The sequence below is a fragment of the Sciurus vulgaris genome, assembly GCF_902686455.1.
Source record: "Sciurus vulgaris genome assembly, chromosome: 9".
Taxonomy (NCBI): Eukaryota; Metazoa; Chordata; class Mammalia; order Rodentia; family Sciuridae; genus Sciurus; species Sciurus vulgaris.
This window is the reverse complement of record NC_136469.1, coordinates 28111570-28136443: the sequence shown is the minus strand read 5'-3', so window position 1 is coordinate 28136443 and position 24874 is coordinate 28111570. Positions and strand designations below refer to the sequence as shown.

The window sequence follows — 24874 nt, the reverse complement described above, 5'->3', positions numbered from 1 at the left end:
AAGATATATAAGGGGCTGGGGATGGAGCTCAGTGGTAGAACACACCTGTGTGCAATCCCTAATACAAAAAAAAAAGAAAGAAAAAGAAAAAAAAAGAAAAAGAAAAAGAAAAAGAAAGCAAGCAAGCAGAGACTCAGGTATTTGTAAGCCCAATGTTCATAGTAGCAGCATTATTTACAATGGCCAAGATGCCCAGAGATAGATGAACACAAAGAAAATGTGATGTATACAAACAACAGAATACCATACAGAGTACCATTCAGCCTCAACAAAAGGAAATCCTGCCATGTGCAATAGCATGGATAAACCTGAAGCCATACGCTAGGTGAATAAGCCAGATACAGTAGGGAATACTCCATGGTTCCACTCACAGGAGATTCACAGCACCAAACTCAGAATGGAAAGTAAAATGGTGGTTTCTAGGGGCTGAGCAGAGGGGGAATGGGGAGCTGCTGTCCCACAGGTATAGTTTCAGTTATGAAGATGAGTGAGTTCTAGAGATCTGTTCTACCACACTGTGCCTACAGATAATGATACTATATTACACGCATAAAAATCTGTTAAGAGGGTAGATATCATTTGAGCTTTCTTACCCCAATTTAAAAAAAAAAAAAAAGCAGCTAGTGCTAGAAATGACAAATGGCTACTTGAAATCTTCTATATAGGAAATTCCAATGTCCGCAGTATTAGCCTACTTTTCTATCAGTTACTGTAGAGTCTCTCATTCACTTATTTGAATATGTACATTAACTGCTCAACACCACTAATTTTTTTTGGGGGGTGCTGAGGATTGAACCCAGGGCCTTGTGCATGCAAGGCAAGCACTTTACCAACTGAGCTACATCCCCAGCCCCACTAATTTGAAATGATAAATGATCCTGAAATTCAGTTTCACAAAATTTGGGTGCAAGCTATACCTAATTCCTGGAGTGGAAGCAAACACTGAAAGAAAAGTCTTTTTACAAACCTGAAGTGCAAAGACTCTTCATACCTACAGAAAAAGAGAAATAAGGTCAAGCAGAAAAGGCAAGACAAAGGAAAGAAAACCTGGGTAGACACTTGAGGACTAGGGCAGATACTTGAGATCTAATAACAACAAAATCTCAGGAATCTAAATGCTTTCCAAACTTCCAAAACTAAGGAAAAAACTGCTTCCAAAAGAATGTAACCAAGGAAAATAAATTTGGGAATGCCTGCATCTCCAAAATGGTCCAAAGCGTTTCAAGTACAACATTTGTGAGATACTGGGTGGATTATATTCCAATGTGCATATCTCCACCCAGAGCAAGATGAATTCCCACGCCCAGCTGGCTAAGAAAACCACAGAGTGGGGGAAAAGAAGACCGATTTATTCATCTGTTTTGGCAAACAACTTAACTGGGCTTCCTAACCAAATGTCACAGTAGCCAAAATTTAAAAACTAGTGAAATCTCACAAAATGAACTGTTCTGGCCTGGATATTGCTCACTCCATCATTTGCCATGTGTCTGATGTTTGCTGTCACATTCACCTGCAGAGGACATGAAAGGACACCTTTGATCTGAGACATGTGCTCCTTCAACATACCAAAAAACAAGGGCTGAACAAATCACCTCCTAAAGTCACATTCAGCACTCCAGTCCATGATACAGTCCACCAAGAAAGGGGCACAGAAGCCACTTCAAACATGCAAATATGAAATGTGTATGCCCATACATCCACGTTTCAGCAGAGTAATTTGGGACAAGTTTAACCTGAGACCAAAGAAAAGTGCTAAAAGCAAAAACCAAACACCTATCCACAAAAAAGAAACTGTCTCCAATCTCTCGATAGGCTCGAGTCTAGAGATGAGATCCCTGATCTGCCTCTTTGCTCCTCACAGCTGACCCAAGCACATTTTATACTCAGAGTTCACCATGGGAATTTTAATTTTGCCCTATTTTGAGGATAAATTTTTAAAAACATTTTAAGTCACCCCATTCTGGAACATCTAACTGAATAACTGCTTCTAAATGAATACAGCCATTCCACTCTGTCCAAAGCCCCTACTCTTTGGGTATCAAGTAGTACAGCTTTAACAGGAGTTAATAAGGAAGAAGTGATCTTAATGTATGTAAAAGTCAAGTTCACAGCAAGTTAAGGCCTGAGGACATAATTTTACTCTGCAGGAATAAAGACTTGTTGACAGTGTAAAACTGACTCATTACACAGCATTCTGAAATACAGCACACCAAATTTAGCAATCAGTACTATGGTCACACTGGGAACACCAATTTAGTTTGAACAGTACCTGTAGTTTCATATTGCTATTTTAAGTTTTTATTGGTTACACAGTTTTGTTAGTTTTTACAGTGTGACTTTATTTGGACTGTATTGGTGTGTAAGCATACCTTTTATATTTATAAACATTTAAGTGACAATGTAAATTAATCAAAGTGATACCAGGATTCTGCTATTTAGATGTGGGATTTGTATAGTTTTGGGGTTTTCTGTTTGTCACTGGATGCTGAACCCAGGGACTTGCACAAACTAAGCACATGCTCTACCGGGGAGTTACACCCCCAAGGACTGGTTTTTTAAGTGGCCCAAACATTGCTAAAGTTTGAGAAACAATTGCAATCTCTAGTTGGATAAGAATAACACCTAATACTCTATAACACAGGAGGATAATGATTTGCAATTAATTGAATATTTCAAAATAGCTTGTGAAGATTCTGAATGTGTCCAACATAAAGAAATGATAAATGTTGGAGGTGACAGACATGCCAATAACTCTGATCTGACCGTTAAACATTCTACACATGTATTGAAGTGTTACACTGAACCCCAATATGCAAATCAGCACCAATTATATATACATATGCATATATGTATGTATGTGCATGTATATATATATATGTGTATATATATATATACATATATATATAAACACTGCAACCTAAAGGATAGAGAGATCTTCAAATTGAAATGTGACTACCTAATATTTGTCAACAAATTGGTGCATGATTGACATAGGGTTATAGAGTCAGTTTTTTCACTCAAACACAGGTAAAACTTTCCTCAACGAAGCTTGTTATGATTGGGATCTGGAACCCCAAAGGCTCTTGTGTTGAAGGCTTGGTACCCACTGCAGCAATGTTCAGAAGTGGGGCTTTGGGGCTTGGATCATGAGGGGTCTGGTCTCATCAGTGGATTAATTCTTTGAAAGCTAAGTGGACTTCTGGGAGGGAACAGTCTTGCCCTGGGGTCTTTCCCTCTCCACATCCTGGCTGCCATGAGCTGAGCAGCCTCCCTCCTCCTTGACCTTCCACCATGATGTCCTGCCTCACTTCAGACCCAAAGCAATGCAGCTGGCTGACCATGGACTAAAACCTCCAAAATGGAGCCAAAATACCTCTTTCCTCCTTTAAGTTGTTTGCCAGGCATTTTGGTCCCAGCAATGAAAGCAACTTCTGGGGACCTCAGCATAACACTTTCCTCCTCCATCCCTCAATCTCACTCTAAGAGGAAAGGTTAGACCCCAGTTTTAAGCAAGTACTAATGAGACTGACTTAAACGATTCAGTGATAGTGATGAAGGATTCATAAACCAGGTGTTTGTCCAAGAAAAAGAAGTAATGATGTTTAAGGGATGAGAGGGAACAGAAAATAGTAAAGGAAAGGATGTTCACTAGCTCAAAATGTCTACCATGCAGCTGTACAGAAGGAGGAAGAGGTGTGGCCAAGAAGCTCAGTGACAGAGTGCATGCTTAGCACAAGCAAGGCCCTGGGATCAACCCCCAGCACCAAATAATAAAAAAAAATTGTAAGGAGAATAAGGCTTATGTGACTTCAAATGCTCCCAGCATAGAGGCCAAAGGTTACAAGGACTCATTTTGTTGTAAGATGCCAAAGACCACTATCATTTATTAAGAAGACCCACACTGCACATCAAGATCTGCTAAGGGTTAAAGACATTTTAGGGTTCATGTGGAACTTTCTAGCTACTGGCTTTGATTGCTAAAATAGTAAAACACAAATAGACATTGGGTTATTTCTCCCACACAGGGTTAATGAACCTGAGCATAATCAGGCTGAGTTTCTACAACCTCCTTTTTCTTTTCTTGAAGAAGTTAAGCAAAGGTCTTGGAAAAGACAACGTCAATCACAGAATGATAATCACATTGTTATTAGGTTAAAATTAAAGCACCCTCAAGTGTGTAAAACATTCTAAAGAAGAGATCAAGGATCATATGTCTGTCTACTGTGATACATTTTGGTTGCAAGTGATTATAAATTAAGAAACAAAAGATAACATAGTAGGTCATCACTGTAGGTTATTTTAGTAACTGAGATGTTAATGTTACAGAGTAATAAAACGTATATAAGTTGGTCTCAGCAAACCAGTATTTTCCCATTTCTTCAGTCTACCAGGTAAGAAACGGGTACAGAACCTCACACAATCACTGCACAGAAAATATCTGGTAGTAAACTGTAGGTAGCACTGGGGGGAAGAAGAGAATGGGGATTAGAGGAATCTGGCTGGATAGGATCTCTGAATTCTTAAGGTAGTGGCTGACTTCACCAAAACAGACAAAAACAAGTAGTGGGGCAGAAGAGGATAGGGATGAGGAAAGGACCAGCCAGATTCCTTCAGGCCCCATGGGAGAACACAGCTTGATAATCACTGTCCAAGAGAATCTAATTTTCTTCATTTCACATCACAGGACCATAAAATGGCCATTTTCATAGCTTAAAATCTCTTGAAATATTGATCTTGTCTTGTAACTTCCAAAGTATCACTGTATCATGCTGTAATCTCATAAATGCTTTCCTGAAATACTCCCTTTTCCCCCCTTTAGAATTACTCTTCAAATGAAAATTTCTTTTCCCTATTACCTCTGGAAAGGGATTATGCAGCTGTATTAAAGCACATCTCATTTTTCTTAAGGAAATGAAGAAGACAATGAGATCTGCAGACTGTATAATGAAGAGTTGTTCCCTCCGCAATGGTGAGTTAGCACAGATTTTCCACAACTATTAACCTCTCTCTCCCTGTAGGGACTGGAGATTAAACAAAGGGAAGCTTTTTCTCCCAAGTTTTTTTGTTTTGTTTAATTTTGAGAAAGGGTCTCCTTAAGTTGCCCAGGCTGGCCTCAAACCTGCAATCCTCCTGTTTCAGTCTCCTGAGTAGCTGGGGTTACAGGTGTGCATCACAGTGCCTAGCTCCAACTACTTCATCTGGTTTAGCTAAAAATACATCTAGGGACCTCAATCAAGCTGAATTCACACAATCCCTTGATCATCAAGAGACTTAAAGGTAAATTTATTTTCTGAGCCATCTAATCAATAAATTGATGGTGTGTCTAAGATCCCCAACCTCAGACCCAAAATATCACTAATTGGACTACAAAGCACAGATTACAAAAGAAATGTAGCACAAGTAGAGGAAAGGGGAACCTCAGACTGGCTGCAGTGTCCATTCCTCCGAAGCCTCCTACATCTCCCAGCCAGGGTGGCCCTCCTGTCCTGCCTTGTCACCACCTCGTGTACAGCATTTATCTGAAACTGCCCTGTGTGTTTATGGCTCATTTTCTCTCTTCCCCCAAAATTGTGAGTTCCAAGAGGAGCAATTAGCAAGTGTTCTAGGACCAACTGCCCAGAAGTCTGAGGGAAGACATCACAGGCAATACTTAAAGAGGGCCTTGAGTAATCCAGAAGTCTGGCAGGTAAAGAAAACTTTGCAGATTAGAGAAATGCAAATTAAAACTACACTGAGATTTCATCTCACTCCAGTCAGAATGGCAATTATCAAGAATACCAGTAACAAAAGCATTGGCGAGGATGTGGGGAAAAAGGCACACTCATACATTGCTGGTGGGACTGCAAACGGGTGCAACCATTCTGGAAAGCAGTGTGGAGATTCCTTAGAAAACTTGGCACGGAACCACCATTTGACCCAGCTATCCCACTCCTTGGCCTATACCCAAAGGACTTAAAATCAGCATACTACAGTGGCACAGCCACATCAATGTTCATAGCCGCTCAATTCACAATAGCTAAGCTATGGAACCAACCTAGGCGCCCTTCAATAGATGACTAAAGAAAATGTGGTACATATACACAATGGAATATTACTCCACCACAAAGAAGAATGAAATTATGGCACTTGCTGGTAACTGGTTGGAACTGGAGACTATCATGCTAAGTGAAATAAGCCAATCCCCAAACCCAAGGCCAAAGGTTTTCTGACACACTGGATGCTGACTCACAATGGAGTGGGGAGGGGAAGGGGGAGGTTCACCTGATTGGACAGGGGAGTGTGGGGGAGGGTGGGAATAGGAAAGAATGAATCGGACATAACTTTCCTATGTTCACATATGAATACATGACCAATGTAACTACACATCATGTACAACAAGAATGGTAAATTATACTCCATGAATGATGTCAAAATACATATGTCATGTATAACTAAGAACAAGATTTTTTTTTTTTTTTAAGAAGTCTTTGCAGTCCTAAGATTCAATGTTAAACTGTCACATAGAAGCTACTGATTTCTTATGCAAATATTTCTTGGGGTTTAAATTTTTCAGCTTACCACAAATGTTCCAAAAACAGTTAATTATTTTTTAAAAATCCACTTTTGGTGGGAGGGGGAACTAAGTGGTGGATTCTTATAGAGTCTCATTTTAACTTCAAAACTCTCTCAAACTCTGTATTTGGGGGTCTTTAAAGACACCAAACAGGTGCAATAAACTAGGTTTGGCCAAGAACCTCAGGTGCTTGACTTTAGAACCATATTTTTCTTAGATGTTCAAGTTAACTTCATAAGGGAATTAAACTATCACTCCTCAAATTACCAAATTATCTCACATGCCAAATATCCAGCTTACCTACTGTTTACTAAGGGATAAAAGGTAGAAATAACATGACATTTTACTTCGGAATGTGACAAACAGCAAGAAGCAGCTGTGACTCTTTGGCTATTAGCAAATGCTTCTACAGAGCCATGAACTCCTCCCCCAGCTTGGTAATAGGGCATCTGCAGTTTTCTGAAGGAAAGGTTCTGGACAGGGAAAGGTGACACAGGCCATCAGACACTCAGTAAATTACGGCTCAGGTATGAAAAGGGTACATGCCATGAGACCAAAAGGGACCAAACCCAGGAAGGGGATCTGCCAACCTCTTATTCTACTGAAAAGGACGCTGAGGCCAGGGAATTGAGGTGAAGTTCTCAAATTCAGTTATCGGAACCCAGCAAACTTGATTTAGACAGGCATTGTTTCTAGTATCCTTTATCTCTTCAAGACATCAAAATTTTCCAAACCTAACCAAAATGCTCAGAAGGAAAGACAACTCATCGAACAGAAGCAAGACCAGGAATTCCGACTCAGCCCTGCATAAGAGAACCTCAGATGCCCTCAGCTGGCTCTTAGACTACTCCAGGATAGGCAGGTTTGTAGCTGGAGACAGCTCAACTCATTTTCCCAACACTGATGATTAGAGGGTCTCAGTCCTCCTATAAAAGGAGGTCCTCACCCAGTAGTAAAGAATAAATAGGATTACAGGAACACACAGTATCGATTCAGCAAAATTAATTCAGCAGGAGGGTGGGGAAATCAATAAACTGAAGGTGCCTGATGGCTTAGTGCAGTGCTAGAACACTAGAACAGCTTTTAGCCTCCCGAGATGCTCAAGGTCAAGGGCAAAAGGAAAAAAAAAATCTGGGTCATGCAAATTTCTTTTGTCATCTGAGTTCAATGGCACTCTGAGGGCTCCAGCTTTGCTGTCTTGAGCCATCACTTCCTATTCCCTTATGAGGATTTAGGAAAAAAGTGTCTCCTAGACTACACGTTTCATGGGATGGAAGATGCAGAGAAGAGAGGAACACAATGGCATAAAATACTGTCTATGAGTCTTTATTAAATATGACAAAGTAGGAGAAAACCCCAGTTAACTAAATGAAATAAAACGATTTTGAAGACATGCGCAATACTACAGACCTGCTTCTACTGATGCAAATAACTTCACAGATTCCTGATTGGTTCTTCTACAGGATCAATCTGACCCTTTGAGCACATGATTTTAAATAAAACTTGAAGCTATTTGCATTCTGAAAGGATATTAAGCAATGATTGTTATTATTTGAAAAATGCATTACTATGAGGTATTTCACCCACCTTGTGGGAAACTCAAGAATCAGATCTATTGTCAGGGAGAATTCTATTACCAAAAAAAAAAAAAAAAAAAAAAAAAAAAAAAAAAAAGAAAACCCACAAAACAGACTGCCCATAGTTTCTTCTTTTGCAGTAATTTTATTAAAACTGTAAAACTGCTTGAAACAAGTGGGCAAAGACACAGAAACATTTGTTCTGCAACTATGTTATAACAATACCATTATTTACTGTACTGTAGTATAATTTGGAGTGTACATAGTGTTTTTCCTAAATCCCCACTTTCCAAATGTTAGGAAATGAATGATTTGAAGTAAATTTGTTAACTGTCAATTTGTGGTTGAAACTATAGTTTAAGAATTAGACCCAGTGGGCCAAGCATCCCCTTTGTAGTGACAACAGACTACATATATAATTGTACTCTCATTAATGCAGAAAATAGTCATTCTGATCATCTCTATGATAGTCATCTTAGAAGAACCTTAATTTTATGTAGTAAATACACTGTTAAAATTATCAGAGGATATCAAAATTGTTGACCCTCCTGAGACACACCTGGAATAGTATCTGAACAAGAAGTGAGTAACAAAGTGCTTAAGCAACAGGCATTGACTGTCTGGATCCTTCCACAGGGATGCAACTCTGACCTTGGATCAATTAGAAAAGTACTCAGTTTAGAAACATCTAGACAAATGTTGCTTTTAAGCACTTATCATGATTAAGGAAAGGGATACAGTTCTTTTGATATTACATCTTCATTTCACTTACACTGCTAGAAAAATCTTCACCCTCCTTCTGAAAGTCTTTAAAATCAGAACACACTACCGACCAAGAGAATGTACACACAGATCAAAGAAAACAATTTCAGCAGTACTGTCCTCTAGCCAGAGCAAGGAAAACTTCTGATAAAAGCACCTAAAGAGAGAATTTTTTTTTTTTTTTTTGGTACCAGGGATTGAACCCAGGGATGCTTAACCACTGAGCCACATCCCCAGCCCTATTTTGTATTTTATTTACAAATGGGGTCTTGCTGAATTGCTTAGGGCCTCACTAAGTTGCTGAAGCTAACTTTGAACTCAATCCTCCTGCCTCAGCCTCCCAAGCTGCTGGGATTACAGGCAAGTGCCACCATGCTGGGCAAGAAACTCAACCTCTACATATAGCTACATAAGACAATGAACTTGTTAAAAGAGGAAACTTAAGTTTCCTCACCTGTAAAGTGGAGATAATGCCTTCAGAACATAATAAACTAGCATGCTGAGATAATATAAGGAAAACACCTGGCTCAATGATCAGTTTCCTCCCTATACCAAACCAATATTGCTAATGACTACTGGGAATGTGCCATCTGCATTAAGATAGATGCATGGGCACTAACTCAATGAAAATATGCAGTCAGCACATACTTGGGTTGGGCCTAATCTTTCTGGTGCTGCTTGCAACTGCAAACATGTTCTCAACTACTAGTAAAGTTTTTCTCCCTGAAAAGAAAAAAAGAAAACATTGTAGGAATTCAATAATGATCCAACATACAGCCAACTAAGTCCCTTTGAGTGATGCATGGTGGTCATGCCTGGGATACTAACTTATAACAGGCTTCAACTATCGATTCCAATAGCTTCTATCATTCCAGCTAGGTACTCTCATTAGGAGAGGAAGCAGAAGGGACTGACCTTGATTCATCAATTAAATGTGGAAAACCCTTAGCACAGTGGTTCTCAGTCTTGGTTGCTCATTAAAATCACCAAGGGAGTTTTCAAAATCCTAAATGCCCAAGCCACACCTCAAACCAATGACATCAGAATATCAAGGGGTGGGAGCCAGGCATCCCTACCTTAGAAAGACCTCATCATGATCCAAGATGTAGCTAAAGTTGGGACCTCTGTCCAGGATCAAACCTTTTGACCTCAAGTGATTTCTGCAGCAAGACAACCCAGGAAAACCAACCTAGAGCATTTCACGGTCTAGCTTCTGAGCAGGGCAAGCACAACAGGATATCATACATAAAAACACTACAGGTGCCCGCACTTGGGGTCCACACCAAGGGCTAAAGAGTTTATTAAGTGGGGAATTGCCCAAGCTCAAGGGAGAGCCATGTTTTCAAACAGTTTGCACTTGAACAAAAAGAAGTTACCAATCTCAAGAGGTGCCACCAACGTCTAATTTTGCCTCTGATCATTATGATTTTTTTTTTGTTGTTGTTGTTTCCTTTAAAAAAAAAAAAAATCTTAAAAAGGAGAGAGTACGTGTGGGCGTCCCCTCCACCCCCATACACACAGCCCACAGGGAAGCAGAAGCATGCAGTTCCCCCGGCCACCTAGAAAGCGCCCCACGGGCTCCCTTCTGCGCAGGGCGGGCGGGAGCGCTCTGGCCCGCGGCCGCTGCACCTGCCAGCGCGCTCAGGCGCACCTGCAGCGCGGTGCCCGTCCCGCCTACCTTCCAGCAGCTCGTCCAGACTGGTGACCTTCCGGCTGCCGTCGATGGTGTAGATGGTGCGGACGCCCTGGGGCAGGTTCACGTTGTCCGACAAGGAGCGGGTGAGCTCCATGAGGAGCGCATCGAAGGACCGGAAACGGTCGCTGGAAATGGCAAAGACTAGGCCTTTGAAGTAGCGGTCCCCATTCCGGTAAAAACGCGCCTTCTTGGCCTTCTTCTCCGAGCTGAGGGCCTGCAAGGTCCGCGTGCGGTAAAAGCTGCAGTGGGCGCTGTGCGCCGGGCTGGGGATGAGCCCGTTCCCCTTGGGGCCCGAGCTGCTGCTGCCCCCGGAGGAGCTGGGCGCCCCTCTCCGAGACCCCGGCCTCGGCCTTTTGTCCCGCTCCTCAAAGTGCTCCAGCTCGATACTCCTGGTGCTGGCCATCGCGGCTGCTCAGAAAGCTTTCCTCAAAAACCCGTTCCAGGCAGCCTAGAAGCAAAGCGAGCAGCGGTGCAGGGACGTCCGGCTGCGCGGGGCCTTAAAGCAGCGGCACACCTGGCTCGGACATCCCGCCCTCTTCTCGCAGGTGAGGCCGCTGAGCCGCGGAGGCGCCGGCCGACCCACGCCCCCACCTAAAAGTGACTGCAGCTTGGAGCTGCCCAGCTCATTGTCCAGCGCGGCTTGCTCGGGCCCTCCCGCCAGCTGGGGAGTCCCACGCCCCCCCAAGCGCCTCCTCCACCGGCCACGCCTCACAACTCCCGCTCGGGAGCCGGTCAGAAGCGGCAAAGTTGGGCCGCCCAAGGCTCGCCCGGGGTCCGCGGGCGCACACAAAGCTCGGGCGCCCGCCGCGGCTCGCGTCCGCCCACCGCTCCTGGGAGCGCCGAGGGGAAGGAAGGAAGAGGAGGGGGAGGGGAGCGAGCGTGGGGGAGCGCCCGGCCCCAGCCTGGGGACGCCGCGCCGCCGCCAAGTGCGCACCCAGGCCCTGCCGGCTCCGCAGCGCGCGCCGTCCGGGGCTCAGAGGGCGGGCAGGGCCCTTCCTCCCGCCGCGCCCGGCCCTAGCGGGAAATAATGCAGCCCTCCTCCCACGCAGCGGCGGGCCCAGCCCACCCGCAAGCATCCGCGGCTGGCCGGCTGACAGGGCCCGAGAGGGCTTCTTGCCCCTCAGGGAGGCCAAAACCTCCCGGAGAGGGCGAGGGGAGCCGATGGGAGGGCCGGACCGGCCGGCGCGGGGGCGATGCAGCGCGAGAGGAGCGGCTCCTCCTGGGTCCTAGGCAGCCCCGCCCGCCTGACAGCTACTACCCGGCGCAGCGCGCTAATGGGCGCAGCCGCGGCATCGCTCCTCCGCCTGGGAAGCGTAAACGCGCAGGCCAAAAAAACTACAAAGGAAGGAGATTCAAGGGCAGGGAGCACATCCCCTAGCTCGCCTGCCAGTGAGAAAGCGAGGCCAGACCAGGACAGAAATCCGAAACAGCGTTGAGTTTGGGCACAGGATTTATTATTATTTTTTTTTTTTTTGCAAACAACAGATTTGTTGCTTTATTTAAAAATTCTTTGAGAAAACAGCCTTCACACTTCCCATTGCAGATTCGCTATTATGGCAGGTTCAGTGGCTGAGTGATCAAAGTTACTGGATTCTGAGGGATGTATTTAATTAACAAGTATTTATTGAGAGTGTGCCATGTGCTACGCATTGTTTCCATCACTGAGGAGGCCGGAGCCCAGGAAAGGGAGGATCCCTGCACCCATCCCCCACTCACGCACATTAGGGGTATTTTACGTCAATCTGAGCTTCTCTCGAAGAGATCTAATATTCGTAAACACCCATCATACTGAAAGTCTTATTTTAGTAGTATTCGGTCAACAGTAAAAGCATGTTTCCAAAGGTTAGTTATTTCGGTTTTGCCATTGGAGAAACAAGCTCAAACATGGTCCCAACCTGACCCGTAATACCTTAGGTTATTAAGGAACTCCCGTTCTTCCGGTGGCAGGGCCACCGGAACTGACCATTAAGGTAGAAAGGCGTAAACACTCTTCTTGGAATGAGTAGAGTCCTGGAAAAGCGTGAGGAAGATAAGAAGGAAACGCATACAACCACCTTCAGCATCTTCGAAGTCACTCCGTCCCACTCCTGCCACTCGTTGCCAGTTTTCAGTTCCAGCACAGTAGTTCCTCCAAGGCACTCCTGGGGACACGCCTGGGCATACAGGACTTCAAGAACCAGGATAAGAACGTGCTGGGAAGTCAGAAGAGAGCTGAGCCTTGAATGTAGTTTTTTCCAGAGGAAAACCCTGAAGTATAATTAGGCCCAGCCATGACAGGCCTCAACTCAAATGAATTTCTGGGGATAACCTTCTCCAGCTGGTTTTTTGTTTTGTTTTGGGGTTTTACATTTATTTGTTTTGTGTTTGTTTGGGTATCCCTAATGTATAACCAGGGTTTCCAAACAGATTGTAACATGAAATGTCAAAGAGATCAGTGCTTTTCTCAAACTTTAATATACTTCTCTGTCATGCAAGATTCTCATTAAAATGCAGATTCCAATTTATTAATTTTAGGGTGAAGTTTGAGATTCCACATTTCTAACAAATTCCCAAGTAATGCCAGCGCTGCTGATCTTGGTACAAAACTTTGAGACAAGGAACTCAATGGCAAATTCCTTAAGATAAGGTTCCATCTAAATGCAAGTAACTTCAGAGTCTACCAACTTTGTAAATGTCTTAAGCTGGGCAGTTCATTTGTTTTGCTATCTGTATTTCTTGGTGGAGGAAAGACCTAGAAATCTATTTCTGTAGCAATGAATTATCCCAAATTTAGTGATTTGCCATAGTTTCAGCAGGTCAGGAATCCAAAACAGTTTACCTCAGAGTCTCATATGATTGCAGTCAAAGACATTGACTAGGGATGTAGTCATCTGAATGTCTGATTGGGGCTGGAAGGTCTACTTCCAAGATCGTTCACTGTCTCACAGGAAGTCTATAGTTCCTTGTCATGAGCACCATTCTGTAGGGCTGCTTGCCTCTAGAGCAAACATCTGTGATACAGCCTTGGAAGACATAGCATATACTTATCACTTTTATAATAGCCATAACAGGTTATGCACATCAGCCCTGTTCATTGTGGGAAGAAAGAACCATGGGTGTGACAAGTTAGGAATCCTTCAGGTCATCTTGCCGTCTGGTACCACAAGCTTCAATCCTTTAATCTTTGTGTGTGTGTGTGTGTGTGTGTGTGTGTGTGTGTGTGTGTGTGCTGGGGATTGAACCCAGGGCCTTGTGCATGCAAGGCAAGTGCTCTACCAACGGAGCTATATCCCTGGCCCTAATTATTTAATCTTCAGGATGGTGATAGATAGGTAGATACACACACATACACACCTTTTCGTATTCAAGGATCCTTGATAAAATGTTTGGCCCTTCCTAAATAGTGAATGTAATTATGTAATATGGAACATTTTAACATTACTACCTAACACTACGTCCCTAAGGTGACTGCTTTTCAACTGGGATGGGGAAAGAAGATGTATTTATAAAGCTGGTACTTAGTTTAAAAAATACTCTGCATTTATTTGTTGGAAGAATCTTATCTGTTACCCTCATACAAGAATTAAGACACAATCATTTTACATTAGCTTACTTAATGAATATGATATATATCAAGATGCAGGTGGCCAAATTTTGAAGGTTTATTCAGGAGGCAAAATAATAATAATAATAATAATAATAATAATAATAATAGTAGTAGTAGTTTTGTCATTTCAATTCTAATGCAAACAAACTTTGGGGGCTCTAGGGAGGCAATAACTAATGAATGTTGGTTGCTTCATGATTTAAAGGGTATAGAACCAAAGCAGATTCTCATCTGTCATGCAATTGCAGAATTTGAAGAAATTTAACTGGCAATTCCTTTGTTGAGCTTCTCTCTGTTTTCCTCCCTAACAGAGACGCACCATCTGATTTGCCAATCATTCATCCTTCCAAAGATGGTCTAATTCTCTTTGGTGGCTGGAAAATTCCGACTTAAAGGGCTTCACTCTGGAAGCCTTACTTGACCTTAGCTCTCTCTTGGTTGTGAATTTCCTCCATACCCTTTCCTAACTCCCTTAACCTAATACTTGCTTGAATAAAAACTTTTGTGTGCAGTACTTTAAAAATGGCTTCATTTCTCAGATACAGGCAATTCAATTCAATTCTAAAACTCTTCTCCTTTCTATACATGATTAGAAATGACTTCTTCCTGCTGTTGATACATAATAATTTTCAATCATAGAATATCTAATGGATATAAAAATTTTGATGGTGATATGCAAGAGGGGTCTTCTAAAAGCCACTTGGAATGGAGAAACTCAACCAGGCCAGGCAGAAAAGCAATGTTCATTGTCCTCTACACTGGACCACACAGGTCAGCAATACAACTTAGAGCTGCCTTTTAGCCAAGTGGTAACTCCTTCCCCTGCTCAACCCCCTCTCAATTGCACCTCAATAGAAATACAATGTACATTTTCATTTAGCATAATTTGTTTAAATGAGACTTCATTAGGTACTGGGAATTGAACCCAGGAGCACTTAACCACTGAGCCACATTCCTAGGCTTTTTTATTTTTTATTTTGGGACAGCGTCTCCCTATGTTGCTAAATTGCTGAGACTGACCTCAAACTTGCAATCCTCCTGCCTCAGCTTCCCCAGTTGCTGGAATTTCACCACTACGTTGGGCAGGGATCTTTCTATAAGAAATTGAGCTTGAATTTTCCTGGTTTTGCTTTATTTTCCAAAGACCTTGGCTAAACTTCACTTTGGCCATAAACTTCTGTTTTTAAAGGCAGTGTTCCAGCCCCTCCATTACTTATTACATAAAGGATGCCTAGGAGCCTTTTAGACTTTCTGCTGTCTCATGTTTTCATTCCAGTTCACTCTGTGCCAAGCATTTCTCCCAGAAGTAAAAGTGATGAAACAACTATTTTCCAGCCTGGTGATTATAGACTTGAGTATTTAAAACGAAGCATGATTTTCTTTTATTCCATAATCTTTAATGATTATAAATTGTGTTTTCCATTAAGCTTTAATGGGAAAGGGTACAAAGCAAAAAGTTTCAGATAGGTACCCTCCATCCCTACCCCATAACCTGCTCCCAGACTGGAAAAGGGGCTCAGACAAATATTTCTCAGCTGTTTCATGGTGAAAGTTTTACTGCCTTTTTCACCCATAATTCTTATAGTACTTTGCATACATACTAATGACTTCTTCACAAATACATGAGGAAATTATTAAAACCACCTCTTAAGGTTTATGAAATTCAAGTTTAGTTTATTGGTTTAATTTCAAGTTAACTTTTTAAATGAAAATACCAAATGAAGAAAAATTCAAATGTGCATGCTTTCAATATGTAGAACATACAAACATACTTTTTTCTCCATGAGAAAATCATGGTTCTTCCCATTGGGACATTTAAGTTCCAAAGTGTCTGGGATCAAAGACTTCCACATTTCATGAAAATTTGAGGTATTCATAATTACATTCAGTTATTTTGTTGTTTGCTGGTTCAGCTGCAATAACTGTTAAAATGAAAATAACACAAACCATTAAAATCATTTAGCAAATATTTTAATAGGAATTCGATTTCTTTTTCTTTTAAATCTTCCTGAGAAGAAAATCTGGGTAGCTAATATTATCCCTATTCTGGGAGGGAACCCAGACAGAGCCAAGTGATTGTACACAATTATTTTAATAATATCAAAAGTGAAAGACAATGGAAAAATACTATAGTACTATCATTTTTTTTCTATAGAATCCAGTTTCCCAAATCCAATATAAAATTTGCCCTTGTGCGTGGGCTTTATCTTATTTTTTCATCATTTAAAATTCAAAAAAATATTTAATAATCAATCATGATTTTAGTGGTTTCTTCTCAGTAGCACATTAAAAGTACAAATACTGAAGGTGACAAACTATGCTCATGTCATTATAAATGTTAGATTAATGATGATCAGATTAACTTAAAGGATAATAAAAGTTTCATAATGATTAATAAGTAGTAATGACCTACCTAAAGAAACAGCATTTAGAAAAGGAAATAAGAAAAGATGAAACAGCAGAGAGGGAAATTGGCCCCAGGGTTTACTACCTCTAGAAAATATTCATTGCAAGCTTTCAAACTCCATTCATCACAAGGAAGTCTGTCTTCTGGAATTTGTAGTTTAAAATTAATGATTTTATACATACAGTAGGCTTATAATGTAAATCATCTGTTGTTTTTTTTTAATTTTTTAAGGACAAGTAGTCTGTACTCCATACAGAAATAACAATACTACTCAGACTTGATCAGTACCCTTTAGTAAACCTATACTCATTTTCCTATGATATATTTAGATTAAAAATAGTCTTTCTCTGGTACTTCACAGAGTTCTACTATCCTGTCTTAAGTAACTGATATGGATCATGATTTACTGTTCATCAAATTTGCCCAAAAGTGTGTGTGTGTGTGTGTGTGTGTGTGTGTGAGACATTAAACCTTTAAGGTAAAGAGGTACATGCATGTGATTACCTGATTCTATTTATCTTAATGTAACTTATATGTTCATCTTTAATAGTTTGGTAACAATACAGAATTACAATTCCTTGTAATGTCATTTCATCTCATTTGATAGTATTTTTCTCCCTAGGATCCTGTCTCTAGTGTAAGCCCTGAACCCCGAGGGTCTTGCTTAGTTCCAAAGCTCAGTACAGTGTCCTCAGGAAGACAAATCAGGAAGTGAATACAGCCCCTGGGGGCTTCTGTCCCAACTGCCTGTGCTGTCAGATGATCTCCACTGACCAGAGCATGGGCTACAACCCTGGGCCCAGCATCAGTTTCTTCAGGCACAGAGAGGGAAGGGTTTCTTTCTCCCTGCACCCAACACATAAGTAGTCCTGGAGTCAACTTGTGCAGGGAACAAAAGTCTTTTCCAAAGTGACTTCTCTTCTTTACCACCCAGACATTGAATGACTGGCTTCAAAGATGTTAAATGTAATTTGCAATTACAAATATGTAGAAACGGGGCATGTTGAAGTAATTACAAATAATTTTCCTATAGATTTCTTTTTGTTCAGGACGATCTTAATCTCTTCAGTCTTCTCAGATTCCTTTAACACAGCTTGCACAGCCAGACTTTGTAAACGATACGTCTCTGGGTAATATGGAAGTACCACAAACCACTATTAATAGCTCAGCTGTTTTTCCTGGAGTGGTACTGAAATTACCTACCTCGTTTCATATACTTTACCAGCTTCGTAACACAGTTCAGTGTGAAATTCTTAAGTAACCTAGAATGATAAGCGAAGGCCAGAGAGAAATGCATTGCAGTATCCCTTACATATCCCTATGCACAACTGCTTTATATTTTAATTAATCTTAATTCACTGTCTGAGCTTTTGATGTTGAAACTGCATTAATTTATTTTTTCTAGGCTGTGTCAGTTTCTCAGACTTTCCTTATTTTCGAAACTGTATTTAAATAGGTGGATAAAATTAGTCACCATTTCTATGTAACTGGATGGTTAAAGACCTTCCCTGGAGCAGAAGTTTTACCCTAATGCAGGTTTTGTTAGTGGAGGTTGCTTGCTGAAGTCCTTCAACAAGAAATTGTGATCAATCCACAGATCTTTTTCATTCTGTGATCCAATGTCAAGACTTTTAGAGGTATAAAGAGATTAGGGGGTGTATCTCAGTGGTAGTGTTTACATTGCATGTGTGAGACCCTGACTTCAATCTCCAGCATTACAAAGAAAGAGAGAGAGAGGGAGAGAAAAAGAGAGAGAGAGAGTCAAATTTGTTCAGTTTGTTCACATTTAACATCAGAAAAAAATCTACCTTAACACTTGAAAAAATGAATTACTAATAAGGTTACTGCTGATTTTCTTTTTAAAATATGATACATATTTATTTATTACTTTGTAGTGCTGGGAGTAGAACCCAGGGTCTCATGCATGCTACTCAAGCATTCTACCACTAAGCCACATCTCCCAGCCCCATGGTATAGCTTTTATATCTACAACAACCCTCTTTCATGTGGTACTTTTTTTTTTTTTAAGTTTTTTTTTTTAATTGTAAACAAATGGGATACATGTTGTTTCTCTGTTTGTACATGGCATAAAGGCATACCATTTGTGTAATCATAAATTTACATAGGGTAATGTTATTTGATTCATTCTGTTATTTTTTCCCTTCCCCCACCCCTCCCACCCCACTATGTGTTACTTTTAATTAGTAGGTTTCCGTAGCTTCATTCCATTGCATGTCAGTCAAGATATGTACAACTGGCATAAACAGGGTTGGGAACAAATCTCTGGCACAACCAGAGGGGTAAAGGTTCAAGGCCAATTAGAGAGGAAACAGTTAAGTGTTGGGCACCACTTAGTCTATTTTCTAGAAAGGTGGTAGGATTTGGTTTCTTCTGAGGAAGGCATATATTTCTAGCACTTTCATATGAGGATACAATGAGGCAGTAGAGGTATTCTGCTCATTCATTGCTGAGGACCAAAGGATCCCAAAACTTAATGACTTAAACTGGCCATTTTACTGGGCTTATGATTTTGAGTCAGGAATCTGGGGAGAGTTGAGCTGGGTTAAATTTACCTCTGATCCATTCCCAGTGGTACCTACTGGGATGGCTGATACTGGAGGTACACATCCAAGATGGCTTCTTCCCCCACATGCCTGGTGCCCTGATCTCAATTTCTCCCTCCCCCACCCCTCTTCCTTTCCTTCCTTTTTCCTCCCAGTCCCATTTGTTGCCCCATAATTCCCCCTGTAATCCTCATGGGCTTCCTTACAATATTGCTGAGACAAGATAGCCAGACTTCAGTCCCTCATGACCTATGATGACTGTCCTCAGACACATCAGAATGTTACTTCCATCACATTCTATTGCCCAAACAAGTCACTCAGGCCAGCCTAAGTTCAAAAGGAAGGAAACAGCTTCCCCTTATGACATAGGAATAGAATGAGTGTACAGGAAGAAGGAAGTCATGGAAGTGATGGTGGCCATCTTGGAGACAAGCTGTCTTCATATCTTAGGGTTGCTATAACAAAGAGCTGCAAAAGCCAGGACTGATGGTGCATACCTGTAATCCCAGCTACTCTGGGGGCTGAGGCAGGAAGATGGCAAGTTCAAGGCCAGTTTGGGCAACTTAGCAAGACCTTGTCTCAAAATAAAAATGAAAAGGGCTGGAGGTGTAGCTCAATACCCAGTATGCAAAAGAACAAAAACAAACAAGCAAACCTAACAAACGCTGTACAACTGGGGGGCTTAGCCAGGCAGGGTGGTGCATGTCTGTATTCCCAGTGACTCGGGAAGCTGAGGCCAGAGGATTGTAAATTCAAGTCCAGCATGGCAACTTAGCCAGGCCCTAAGCAACTCATTGAGAACCTCTCTCAAAATAAAACATAAAAAGGGCTGGGGATGTGGCTCAGTGGTTAAGCACCTGTGGGGTCAATCCCTAAGACCAAACCAAGCAAAACCAGAGGGCAGAGCGGGGACTTGAAAAAACAAACAAACAAACAACAACAACAACAACAACAAAAAAAAACAAATTGATTCCCTTATAGTTCAATAAACCTGAAGTTCAAAATCAAGTGTTTTCAGGTCAGCATTTTCTGCAGCCTTAAGGGAGAATCAATTCCATGACTCTCTCTAGCTTCTGATGGTGGCCAGCAATCCTTGTGTTCCTTGGTTTACAGACACATGGCTCCAAACTCCTCCTGATATTCTTTTAAGCACAGCTTTATTTGCAGCAAATGAACAAGGGAAAATCCCCTCTGAATTAGATCACAAGCAAATGGTATCAGTCAGCTGTGAAATTATTTTTCCTATCTTAGTTTGGTTTTAGTCCTATCTAGCACACTCAAAACTGTCTAAGTTTTCTACCTTACAAAGTTTCTTCTAACAATCTCACACTGAAAGAGAGAGGCAAGTTTGGTATGTAGACATTGTTTTTTTCTGAATCATTTGGGAATAAGTTGCCAATGTGATGTTTCATCATCCCTAAATAATTTATTATGTATTTCCTATAAATAAAAGCATTCTCTTACACAGCATGATACAACTCTCAAAGTCAGGAAATTAACATTGATAAACTACTACCATCCATTCTTCAGAATCTATTTGAATTTTGCCAGATGTTCTGATAAGGTCCCCTTAAGCAAAAGAATCCAGTGCAGAATTGTGCTTGGAACTTGGTTCTCATACCTCCTCTGTCTCCTTTAGCTTCCAACATTTTCTCAATCTTTCTTAGACTTTCATGACCTTGACACTTTTGAAAGATTCCAGGTCAGTGATGGTGTCAAATCTCTCAGTTTGGGATTTGTCTGATTTTCCCTTAGGATTAGGCTTAAGATGTGTGTTCTTTGGCAGGAATTAAACAGATACTGTGCTCTTCTTACTGTATCCTATCAAGTGAGCTCAGTTTCAATTAGTCTCATCACTGATGATGCCTTTGATTACTTGGTACCCACCAGTCTTCTTCACTGTAGAGGTATTCTTTCTCCCTTTGTAATTAATACTTGCTTTGTAGGAAGGCTTTTTGAAACTCATGCAAATATTATGTTCATCCTCCAGCTCTTAATATACTCATTTACTATATCAGTTTAGATTTGTAGTGTCCTATTTTAATTCACTACTATCATTATTTATTTTAAGGCTCAAATTATCCCCAACTTAACTAGTGCTTTCAGGCTGATCCCATGTGCTTTTGCTGATCCCATCACTTTTTAGCACTTTTTTTAGTGTTAGTTGTATGTTTTGGACTCATGTTGTACATTTTTGGCCCTATCCCTGGAGTCCATCATTTTGTTCCTTGTAGTGGAGAATGATGTTTAGAAGCCAAGATCTGAGCCACAGGTGTGCTCATTGCTTCTGGGTATTATCGGCTCCTTAGCCTCCAGATAGACAGAGCTAGGGCCTCTGCCCCCACTGGAGTAGATAGATGCCTGCCTTGCTTGTATCCCAGACTGCATTGCCTGGGAGGGGGAAGAGAAAAGAAAAGAACTGTATTTTGTTCTTAAGATCTGTTTTACTCAGTGTGTTCTCTATGCCAATAGAACTCCAGTGAGTTATTTATTGTTCCTGATTGACCAACATCTTTTTCCTGCCTTTGGTAGCATAGCATGCTGTGATTTTTACTCTGGTGCAACATCCTCTGATACTCTCAGTACATGTATTCAGGGCAAAATTTCCTTTAATCTTGCTCCGGTGGTTGATTCCACATTCTCCTTGTGATAGTAATTAGTATTACCTTTTATTTTGTTGCTTAGACCAAAAGAAAAAATAAAAAAAAGAAAGAAAGGAAAGGAAAAATCCAGGCATTCATCTATAACTTCTTTCTTTCTCTCATAACTCACATCCAGCTTATCAACATATTGTCTTCCTTCAAAACACTCCAGATACAGACATTTCTCTCTACTTCTCTGAAAGGAGAGAGGAGCCCTTAACCAATCTCCTGCCTCCAGTCCTGTTACACAATAGAATCTTCTTCACACAGCAGCCAAAGAGCCTTTTAAAACTTTAACACAGATTATGTCACCCTGCTCAAGCTCTTTTGTTGGCTTCCCCTTACTTGGAACAAAATCTGATGTCCTTTCACTATGGCCAATCTGTCTGCATCAGGAGCTATATCATCTGAGGAACTTATAAAATTACAGATGCCTGGGTTCACTCCAAGAGAGTCTAATTTAATTGACATGAGATGGGTTGGTTTCTCTTAAAAACTACCCATTTAATTTAACATTCAGCCAGAGCTGAGAACCACTGCCTACATGATCTGACCCTAACTACCTGTCAGGTCTCATACATTATCACTCTTAGCATATGTGTTAAGTCTGCTTTCTATTGCTGTGACAAAATACCTGAGATAATACCTGAGGAAAAAAGTTTATTTCAGCTCATATCTTGAGAGGTTTCAGTCTGTGGTTGGTTAGCTCTGTTGCTTTGGGCCTGAGGCACATCATGATGGAGGATATGGCAGAGGAAACCTGTTCACCTCATGACTAGGAAGTGAAAAGAGAGACAGGAAGGGGCCACGATTCCAAAATCCCCTACAAGGGTGTGCCCTCAATGACTTAACTTCCTCCACTGGGTCCCACCTCCTAAAGGTTCCACCATCTTCCAGTCACACCATGGGATGGGGACCAAGTCTTAAACGCACAGGCCCTTGGGGGACATTCCATAGCCAACCTACTCATTGCAGCTACCCAAGCCTCCAGGCTGTTCCATGAGCCCACAAAATAAGATTCCCCAAGCCTCTGTGTGATGCTGAGTTCAACAACTTCTGACACTAATCACCCGAAATTAGGCCAAATTTAGAGATTAAAGGTAAAGTCCTCCACGAGCCAGCCTTACTCCTGGTGGCAGCAGCAAGTTCAGAGGCTGCCAGGTCACCTACATGTCTGACCAACTGACTAAAATTTCAGGGGTTCACACTACCCCTTCAGGTTTAATAATTAACTAGAATATTCCACAGAAGTAATGCACTGAACAACACAGGTTTGAACTTAAAGGGCCCGCTTACTTGTGGATTTTTTGGGGGAGACATTTGTGACAATTTGGAAAAAAATACTGAACAGATGAATTGTGTAACCTAGAATACTAAGAAATTAATAAAAGGTTTGTCATGAATGCATAAATGTAAGTAGTAGTCTACAAAAATCACACCCCAAATTATATATGTGATATAATTTATATCTAATTTTATATATGATCTACATAATAGATTGTTATAAAGAGCTGAAATCTGGGCTGGGGATATAGCTCAGTTGGTAGAGTGCTTGCCTTGCACTGGGGTTTGATCCCCTGCACCACAAAAAAAGAGAAAAGTTAAAATCTATCAAAATCTATACACACACTTGTAGACCATACATAGTGCCATTTTTAGTTGAGAAAAATATACACCAATGTAAAGATGCAGTATTAAATCACAACTTCATAGATTAACTGTTGCACACACTGCACTACAGAAATAGTTTCAGAGTTACCTCCTGTTGCTATTGTGGAGAGTCAATACCCACAAAGTTATATTTGGATTTTTGACCACAAAGGGGACCCGTGCCCTTTGCTCCCTTGTTGTTCAAGGGTCAACTGTGAACCTATGGTTTCAGATTTACTGTAGCGAAAAGGAGTCAAATCAGGACCGGCTAAAGAAGTGTGTTTGGTTTGGATCTGGAATGTCCCCCAAAGTATTGTATTGAAAGCATGGTCCCCAAGACAGCTGGATTCAGAGGTGGGGCTTTTAGGCAACAGTTGGACAGGAAGGCTCTGACCTCAGCAGTGGATGACTGAGGGCTAAATGGACCAGTGGGAGGTGGGACCTCGTTGGAAAAGTGGGCACTGGAGATGTGTCCTGGAAGGGTTCTCTTCTCTCTCCCTCACTCTCTCTCTCCCTCTCTCTCTCTCTCTCTTTCTCTCTCTCTTTCCCTCTCTCTCTCTCTGATTCCCAGCTGCAATGAGCAGCTTTCCTCTGCCACGCCCTTCTGCCATGATGTTTTTGCATTGAAACCAGTCGACCATGAACTGAAACCTTGTAACTGTGAGTTAAAATAAACCTTTCCCCCTTGAAGGTGTTTATGTCCAGCATTTCAGTCACAGCAATGGAAAACTGACTAACAGGAATTGCACAGAGTCAGGACACGTCACTCCACCAACTCACTGATGTGTAATATTCACACAGACTATTGCTAACCAAGGATCCTCACTTGAACTTTCTTGTCCTAAGATTTTTAGAGTTCTCTTATAGGCTGATTGAATCATTAACCACACGACTGAAGGCAACCTTCAGCCCTTCTCTCATCCCTGGAGTTAGGTGCATTCCATGAGGGTTCCATTCCAACCTTCTAATCACGTGTTTGCTTTTTCTGGCATGATCAGTCCCCCATCCTGAGTCATTTTAGGGTGAACTCCCTACGAGCCCAATATGAGTCACCTCATTAGCAGTAACTATCAAGGCCCACCATGAGTAACACATTTTCAAGGATTTAGAGGTTACCTGCCAGGAGCCAGAGACAAAGGACAGTCAGCTCCTTTATTATACAGCACTGGATGAAGACATACCTGACCAGATCTATCCTGGGTATTTGGGTTACAATCTAATAGCCCTCTTATTTGCTCAAGCCACATCGAGTTGCATTTTCTGTCACCACCATAAGGAATACTTAGTGACACAAGAATTAATCTATTTTCCTGATTCTCATGACTTTCTTCTCTAGTTCATCCTTTAAGTAATAATACAGTTCTGAGCTTGTCACCCTTTTGTTGAAAAACTTGCAGCAATGGGTTATGTGAGGGGTTTTTCCTTTAATCTGGCATT

At 41.4% G+C, this 24874-nt stretch overlaps 1 protein-coding gene and 1 long non-coding RNA gene across 11 annotated transcripts in view; one reads left to right on the top strand and one right to left on the bottom strand.

The window, feature by feature from the left end:
* DCLK2 (doublecortin like kinase 2) overlaps positions 1–11860 on the bottom strand; it is a 155319-nt gene extending 143459 nt beyond the window's left edge. For 6 of the 10 annotated variants that reach the window (XR_013766254.1, XR_013766255.1, XM_079154192.1 and 3 more), the window contains exon 1: positions 10571–11859. Coding sequence is in view for 8 of the 10 variants with exons in the window: in XM_079154192.1 (XP_079010318.1) it covers positions 10571–10991 (421 nt within the window). In the remaining 2 variants the exon portion in view is untranslated. Of the gene's footprint in view, positions 1–10570 lie in introns of all 10 variants that reach the window. The other 4 variants (XM_079154195.1, XM_079154196.1, XM_079154193.1 and 1 more) reach the window with 2 other exon arrangements.
* The window catches only part of LOC306669955, a 64122-nt gene continuing 49910 nt past the window's right edge, over positions 10663–24874 (top strand). Inside the window, exon 1 of the long non-coding RNA XR_013766260.1 lies at positions 10663–10760. This is a non-coding gene — a long non-coding RNA (uncharacterized lncRNA). The remainder of the gene's footprint in view (positions 10761–24874) is intronic.